Here is an 8,177-nt window from a genome sequence, read left to right on the forward strand (position 1 = left end):
GCCGGCGCCGCCGAGACCCGGCAAACTAAGGCCCTGAATGACAGTGCGGCCGGCGACTGCGCAGCGCGGGACGCACCAAGGCACTGCCGCTTTAAGCACGCTTGCCCATTGTTCGGAATCGAGCCAATGAGCGAGCGCCCGCTCCCTGCGCTCAGCCAATAGCATCCGGGCAGAGGAGGCCGAGCGCCGCCCACTAATCTATATTAAAGGTTCTGGCGCCGCGTGAGTTCCCCACTGGCTGCTCTGAAAAGCCATCTTTGCATTGTTCCCGTGTCCGGCTCCCCGTTCGCCGCAACCACCTCCGCCGCGCGCCTCCTCCGCCACCGCGGACTCAGGCAGCTTTCTCGCCAGAGTCCTCGAACTCTTGCTTTCTTTTTAATCCGCTGCATCGGATCACCGGCGTGCCCCATCATGTCAGACGCGGCCGTGGACACCAGCTCCGAGATCACCACCAAGGTGAGGTTGGACGCCGCCCGCCCCTTCGGGGTCCGCGCGCTGCTGCCGCCGGAGCGGTGTTTGGCGCGCGCGCGCGGCGGCTGGGCTGCCCCGAACCCGCTGTCTCTTCCTCCGGCGGAGAGACCTCTCGCTCCCGGCCTAGGCCCCCAGGCAGCCCACTCTTTTGTGTGCGGGGGAGGGGGCGGGAAGCACGGCGGCAGGCGTGATGCCCGTCGGGGAGTGGGCCCGGCGCCCTCGGGGCCCCGGGGGGCGGGCGCGGGGGCTGAGGGGCTCGGGTGGCGGGTGTTGTATGGCTCCTGAAACTTGTTTGTGAGTGGTCTGAAAGGTGGCGGGAGGAGAGGGGCCGGGCTGGGGGTCGTCAGCCCGCAGGGCGCACGGAAATAACTTTGAAACTCGAGCGCGTTTGGAATCGGAAGTGCTGGGGGGGGCGCGTGTGAGGGCGCGGGCCGGCTGCGGGAAGTGGCGGCTCCGCAACGAGCGCCCGCCGGCGGCGCTGCTCTTTGTTCGGAGCCGGGCCGCCTCGTTTCGCGCCTTACACTGGGTCCGAGGTGGTTTATCTGGACTAAGCTCTGATAAGGCGGAGTCGGGCAGCGGGTCGGCCGACCGCGACGTCGATTGTCTCCGCGGAGGTGTGAAGGTCTTCGCCCTGGGTGCCCTCAGGGAGGGCGGGGGTAGGTGTCCTCCGGGGAGAGTGCGCCGGGAGCAGCCGCCCAGCTTCAATAATTCACCAGCGGTGCCGGGTTTGGCTGTGGAGGAGGCGAGCCCACGCGCCGTTGGGGAGGAAACGGAAAGTGAAGGAACGGCGCGCCGGGGCGACGATGGGCGCCCCCCGCGGCTGCCCGGGAGCACCGTGTGCGCGGCCGCCCCGGAGGCGATGCGGACGAACAAAAGCTGTGGCCGCGGCTGGCCGGTTGCGGGGTCGAGCCGGGCGCCGGGGGTTGTCGGGGCCTGGTGTTGTGGGTTCACTGCCCTCGGTTTTGAGGTCCTGCGCGTTTGGCGCAGCTCCGGTTCTGCGCGCCGGGTCGTTCCCGCGGCCCGCGCGGGGAGCGTCTCGTCTCCACTCTCGGCGGGAGCGCGGCAGTTTAAGGCAGATTGGCCGTTTTACCCAAGGCTCTGGTCCGCGCCCCTTTCGTGCCCCTTTGGGGACGGGCAGGAGTCACCTTGGCGTCTCCTTAACCTCTGTGCTCCCGGCGTCACCTCTGGCTTTCTCCCAGGGGTGACTCCCCCGGCGGAGTGGAGCTTGCGGCTGGGATCTCCAGAAGGGCTCCAGCGGACCCCCTCTGGGCCCAGCCCGGGAACTAGTTGGGTGGGGGGAGGGTCAGCCCTCCCCACTGCGGACGTCCGCATTCGCTTTCCTCCAAGGTGATTTCCCGCCGGGAGCAATAAATAGCCCCATGGAGCGCATCCCCTACGGCCTCGGGCTGCGGGACTGAGAAAGCCCCGTGGACTTCGGGGCGGCCTCCCGCGGGACTTTGCCCGCCAAATGCAGTGAGGCAGGCCCGCGCATCAAGGCCTGGGGTGGGGGCGTCAGGACGCCCGGAAAGACTGGCGCGCAACTCGCGCAGGCGGGGGCCAGCGCGGCCTGCCGCCTCGGGGTCTCCAGGGTCAGGGGCGCACTCGGCGGCCCTGGGCCACGTGCTCCGCGCGCGCGGTGCGTGCCGAGGCCCGCGCGCAAAGCCCGCCGGGCGGGGGCTGCGCGCCTGCGCGCCGCGTTCTCCCCGCCCCCACCCTCTCCCCGGGGCTTCGGCCGCCAGGGGGCGGGAGCGGGCGGCACCGGAGTTCGCGGCCCGCCAGCCGGTGGTAATGGGGCCGACAGGTGCCCCGGTGCCGCTCACTGGACGGAGTCCGAGCTGCGCCCGGCCCGACGCCTGTTTGTTGTGTTGGCGGCCGGATCGGCACGGCCAGGTGGAAAAAGTTACCGGGCTTCGGGGCGCCCGCGGCGGCGTTGCCCTTTGGAAAGCGAACCGGGTCCGCTCCTCGAGGTGCGGTCTGACGGGCCCTGAGAGCCGCCGCGCGGACGACGAGAGGCCGGGAGGGAGATGGGGCGCCGGGCGGCGCGTTTCTGAATGGCGGTCGAGTTCCTTAAGCCCGGACACGTTTCCCGGCGACGACCTGCGACCTCCTGGGACAGCTGTCACATATAGGGAATTGGTGGGTTTGGGTCTTTTATAGAGAGTTGGCCTGCCGTGGGCTTGGTGCTTAGCTGGGCTGTGAGGACTTGAGACGGCCCCCTCCAGTTCTGCCTGTTAGCGCCCTCCCATTCCCTCCTCGGCCTCGCCCGCCCACGGGAGTTCTCCCGCAGTGCCTGGGCCCTCCCTCCATTACCTTATTTATTTATGGCCCCTACCTGCTGTTCTCCAAGACGGATTTGTGAGAGGCGGAGCTCCCTCTGGTTGGAAGCCAGTCTGTGATGGGTGTGTGAGTGAAGTGTTCCCGGGCTCGTCTGCCCGGCCAGACGGGTTTAAGGCCGTGGTGCCACATGGTTCTTGTCCTAAGAAGCATGAGTAAGGGGCAGTGGGAACAACTGCAGGGGGTTCTTTTTGGTGTGTTTCTTAAGGGTTGAGAAATTGGAGGAAACCCTGACCACAGAGCGCTGGGTATACTGCGGCCCCTCCTTGCCGTGTTTCCAAGTGTAGCATGGGGCTGTTGGGACATCCAGATCTGCGCTGCTTTCATACCCTCGAGCCCTGGGCCTCTTTTGCCAGCCTCGGGTTTCTCAAAAGACTTACTGGTTCCCTCTTACTTTTTGAAGGACTTAAAGGAGAAGAAGGAAGTTGTGGAGGAGGCCGAGAATGGAAGAGACGCGCCTGCTAACGGGAACGCTGTGAGTGTCCGCCTTGCCCGTGATGCCTAGCCACTCCTGGCCAGGAAGTTTCTCTCGCTCCAGCTTGGGCTTAGTCTGGGGTGAGCGAGGAGGCTGAGCCCTTGGGTGGTTCCCGCATCACCGTCTCCTGTTGGAGCGTAAGGAAGAGGAGCTGAGGTCTCTTGCCTGGTCTGGGGCTGCAGATGCACTGGGTGGGGTCTGGGGGGAGGGGGCGGGGCGGGAGGGGTGGCCTGTCGTCAGTAACAACCTGCTGTGTTTTCTGTCGAGGAGAATGAGGAAAATGGGGAGCAGGAGGCCGACAACGAGGTAGATGAAGAAGAGGAAGAGGGGGGGGAGGAAGAGGAGGAGGAGGAGGAAGGCGATGGTGAGTAGCCTCGTTCGTCTCCCCTTTTCGGGGCTTCCTTTACCCGGCCTTGCCTAGGGGCTCCTGGGGGTGGAGACCAGCGGAGCACCCGCAGCTGGCTTGGTGCTGTGGGGCTAGGACTTCTCTGGTTTCAGGCTAGTGAAGTGAAACGGCCCCCCACACGCACGCTCCCGCGGGTGCCTTCCGCACACCGGTCTGTCGCTCTTTCCCCGTCCGGAGACCGGTGCCTGCACGGGGGGGGGGGGGGGGGGGGGGGGGGCCAGGGCAGGGTGCCCCGACTGCCCGGTTTGTCAGGCAGCAGAGATCAGGGACCGTTCTTTCCTGGGGAATCTGTCACTCGGAGGTCCCCTGAGGAGCCGCAGTGTTAAGCCGTGTCCCCGCCCGAGTTCAGGCTGTCGCTCGCGGGTAGGGTACCAAGATCCTTGCCAGCGGTTTGAGGGAAGGCAGTGTGGTTTAGTCTGGGTTTGATTGTGCAGGTGAGGAAGAGGATGGAGACGAAGACGAGGAGGCCGAGGCAGCTACGGGCAAACGGGCAGCTGAAGACGATGAGGTGGGTTTGGGCTTCGGTGGGGGCTGGGATGTGAGGCACAGTAGCAGCCAGAGGGGCTGATTTCCGTGGCGTGGTCCCGAAAGGCTTCCGTACCTTGAGCAGGAACAGGAAGGAACGTAGGCCTGCCTTCCCAGAGCTCTGGAAGCGTCTGGAGCAGCCAGTGCCTGGCCCCTTGCCTCTGCCCGCAGGAGTGGGGGTGGGCCCAGGGGGCTGCAGGGGCCTTGACCGTCTTTCTCTGCGCAGGATGACGATGTCGACACCAAGAAGCAGAAGACCGATGAGGATGACTAGACAGCAAAAAAGGAAAAGTTAAACTTAACAAAAAAAAAAGGCCACCGTGACCTATTCACCCTCCACTTCCCGTCTCAGAATCTAAACGTGGTCACCTTCGAGTAGAGAGTCCCGCCCGCCTGCCCAACGCGGGCAGCGCCACCCGCAGATGACACACGCTCTCCGCCACCCAGCCAAAACCACAACGTGAATTTGCAACAGGGGAGGAAAAAAGAACCAAAACTTCCAAGGCCCTGCTTTTTTTCTTAAAAGTACTTTAAAAAGGAAAATTTGTTTGTATTTTTTATTTACATTTTATATTTTTGTACATATTGTTAGGGGTCAGCCATTTTTAATGATCTCGGATGACCAAACCAGCCTTTGGAGCGTTCTCTGTCCTACTTCTGACTTTACTTGTGGTGTGACCATGTTCATTATAATCTCAAAGGAGAAAAAAAACCTTGTAAAAAAAGCAAAAACAACAACAAAAAAACAATCTTATTCCGAGCATTCCAGTAACTTTTTTTGTGTATGTACTTAGCTGTACTATAAGTAGTTGGTTTGTATGAGATGGTTAAAAAGGCCAAAGATAAAAGGTTTCTTTTTTTCCTTTTTTGTCTATGAAGTTGCTGTTTATTTTTTTTGGCCTGTTTGATGTATGTGTGAAACAATGTTGTCCAACAATAAACCGGAATTTTATTTTGCTGAGTTGTTCTAACAAAGCTGTCTCAAGCCTGGTTTTTCTGTTTCAGTTTTCTAGACCTTCTGGGGAGGGGGCAAGGACGGGGGGGGGGGGTGGCTGGTTGGGGAGATCTTGAGCTCAGGCCCCAGCTTGGGGAGGGTGGGCTGAAGACCCCAGTGGGCAAGGAGGGGTGGGTATGCCCTTCGGGCAGCGTGGTAAGTCACCATGGAGATCAAGGACCCAGCTGCTGCTGACCACCAAGCCCTGCAGGAGGGCGCTGGAGTTGGCTGTGAAGGGGAGGCTGCTTACCGGGGTTGGTCTACTGATTCTACCAAGAGCCTTTTCCCAGGACCACATTATTGGGTGCCAGGTGGATCAGGGTGCTCTGGAAGGCAAAGTCCACACCCTCAGGCACATGAAGGAACCGGCTACATGAGGCGCTGCTGTTACCCAGACCCCAGGGTTGGGGTGGGTGGGTGGTGGTACGGGCCAAGTGTGGAACGCAGGGCCAAAACCCCAGACAAGCCACCTCCCGGTGGGACAACCCGGAACTTTGGCCTTCACGCTTGGGTCCTCACCCAGTTAGTTGGGTGACTGTGGCTCCCCCTGGTGGTGGCATGTGGCACCTTGTCCCTTTGGACTTCCTATTCAGGGCACTCGCGCAGCCTTGCCCTAATTCTCCCAAGCTCTTGCCTGGAGAAAGAACTGGGCCTTGCTTAGGCAGGCCGGCCAGCCTTCCCCTTGAGCACAGTGAAGATGGTAGGTGGGCACTTAGGATTTTCAGACACCGGTTGTGAGCAGTCAGGAAAACTTAAGTGAAGCTCAATCCCTGGGGGAAGGGAGCTATTAGAGCCGATTAAGCCTCCTGTGGCTTGTTCTCACCTGGGGCCTGCAGATGAGCTTCACAAGCAGAAGCCTCCTGCAAGCATCCAGTGTGCCCCTGAATCATGGTGGTGCCCAGGCTCTAGGGGCTCAGCAGGGTTGACCCCTAGCTGTTGGGGGTGCTAAGAATGGGCTACTGGCTGCAGGGCTCACTTCGTGGGGCAATCAATTCACTGAGTAAAAGTATGGGTTCTGCTTCCTCTTCTACCAATTGGGCCATCCTGGGCCTCCTTCGTCCCTCCTGAATGTGGTCTTTTTTTTGTCTTGTTTTTAGGATTGATTTCTTTTGGGGAGGGAGGGGCAGAAGGAGAAGGAGAGAATCTCTAGCAGACTCCCTGCCAAGCACGGAGCCGGAAGCGGGGCTCAGTCCTACAATCCTGAGTTGGAGACACCAAGAATCAGACGCTCAAGTGACTGAGCCACCCAGGCGTCCCCTGAACGCAGTCTTAGACACCTTTCTCAAGAGTCCAAGTGAGACACTCAGTGCCGCGAGGGAAAGGGCGGCCAGAATTGGTATGGACCACAGTCCTTAGGAGGGACACCTCTCGAGTGAGAGTGCCCGAAGTCTACCCCACAGACAGGAATGGCTATGGGCGAGGAGGAGGTGGGGACAGAGAAGCCATGCGCACTCCCCACCCACCCCTGTCCCCCAACAGTCCGGCCGTGTGGGAGTTACTGCCTCACACCTGAGCTGACTTCCACACCGCTTTATTCAAAGGAAGAAGGCTGGGACCCCAGCTTCTGCTGATAGCCACACCCCCCTCACCCTCCTACCTTCCTCTGCCCTCCCTCCCCCTCAGGCCCCCCGCTTTCTTTGTCGGAGAGTCTTCCAGGCACCCACGGGCAGCAAGGGGTGGGAAGACGGGGCTGTTACCTGAGGTATGCATACACGACTTAAGGACCATCTATGGATAACGGGACCCTGAGCGTAAAGACAGGAGGACCTGACAGCAGGGAGGGCTTCCCGCGGGAGGTGGCATTGAAGCCAAGACTAGAAGGCCCAAGAAGATGAGAAAGTTGGGGGACAACTTGGGGGGCAGGAGCGCTGCATGGGCAGGCCCCGCGCAGGAGGGTGCTAGGGGTGCATAGGCAACGGGGGCGGGCAGTTTGTGGACCAGGTACTGAAGGAGGATTTGGGAAGCCACGGAATGGTTGTAGGCAGAAAAGCTCCCTGGAAAACATTGAAGTGACATCTGCAGAGGCAGGGGGACTGGATTAAGGGGAAGTGCCAGGTGGAAGAGAAACGTGTATTTAAGACATCACGGGTTACGGGCGCCTGGGTGGCTCAGTCTGGTTAAGCGTCTGCCTTTGGCTCAGGTCATGATACTGGACTCCAGGGATCGAGACCCGCATCGGGCTCCCTGCCCCTCACCCAGCTCGTGCTTTCTCTCTCTCTCTCTCAAATAAATAAATAAATAAATAAATAATAAATAGATAGATAGATAAATGAATAAATAAAATCTTAAAAAAAAAGATACCACATGGGGTTAAGTGTCAAGATTCAGGGATAGAATGGGTGTCGGAGGCAAGGATCCCCCAGGCTCTGGCCTGAGCCCTCCAGCACCGGGAGGAGCCATTTACCACGTGGAAGGGGCTGGGATGAAGATCTCAAGCTGCATGGAGACCTGACTGTGTTTGAGGTGAATTGTCAGAGGCTGTTGGGTGCATGGGTCCGGATGGCCAGAGAGAGGCCTGGGTTGGGCCAGAGTAACGGAGACTGAGGTATGAACCAGATAGGCCAGGACAAGGGCCCAGCAAGAAGAGATAAGGCTTAGGTCACACGAGGGAGCACAGAGAGCTGGGTGCTCTCCCTCCCAGGAAGTGAAAGCTCTGAGCCCAAGGCCACTTCTCCCTACATCCTGTGCCCTGCCTACCTTGCTCACCAGCCACACCAGCCTCCCTGTGTCCAAGGCAAGCTTGGTTCTCCCTCGGGGCCTTTGCACTTGCTATTCCTGCTCCAGGAATGTCTGATTCCCAGACTTCTCATAGCTTGATCCATGTTAGGTCTCCGGGCCCACGTTATCTCCCCAGAGAGGCCTTCCCTGTCCCTGACATAAAGAAGGCCCTCCCCAGTTCTGTCCCTCGGCCACATAGCACTTCTCACAAAGTGAGCTTGTCTATTTACTGGTGTGTGTGTTTTGGTTGTCCC

The 8,177-nt window shown here is 60.3% G+C and overlaps 1 protein-coding gene across 4 annotated transcripts; it reads left to right on the plus strand.

Moving 5' to 3' along the window:
* Positions 1 to 214: 214 nt before the first annotated feature.
* Positions 215 to 5,186, plus strand: PTMA (prothymosin alpha). Of its 4 annotated transcripts, none has more exons than XM_027590388.2 (5): positions 215 to 456; positions 3,209 to 3,280; positions 3,548 to 3,644; positions 4,121 to 4,194; positions 4,438 to 5,186. In XM_027590388.2, exons 1-5 carry the CDS (start codon positions 412 to 414, stop codon positions 4,483 to 4,485), a joined length of 336 nt encoding a protein of 111 aa, XP_027446189.1. In that variant the 5' UTR covers positions 215 to 411; the 3' UTR covers positions 4,486 to 5,186. The 4 variants fall into 4 exon arrangements, with proteins under 4 accessions (XP_027446189.1, XP_027446190.1, XP_027446188.1 ...); XM_027590389.2 differs by having other exon boundaries at positions 216 to 456; positions 3,551 to 3,644; XM_035726756.1 differs by lacking the exon at positions 215 to 456 and adding an exon at positions 2,245 to 2,607 and having other exon boundaries at positions 3,551 to 3,644.
* The last annotated feature ends 2,991 nt before the right edge of the window (positions 5,187 to 8,177 follow it).

Source organism: Zalophus californianus, chromosome 3, assembly GCF_009762305.2.
Source record: "Zalophus californianus isolate mZalCal1 chromosome 3, mZalCal1.pri.v2, whole genome shotgun sequence".
NCBI lineage: Eukaryota > Metazoa > Chordata > Mammalia > Carnivora > Otariidae > Zalophus > Zalophus californianus.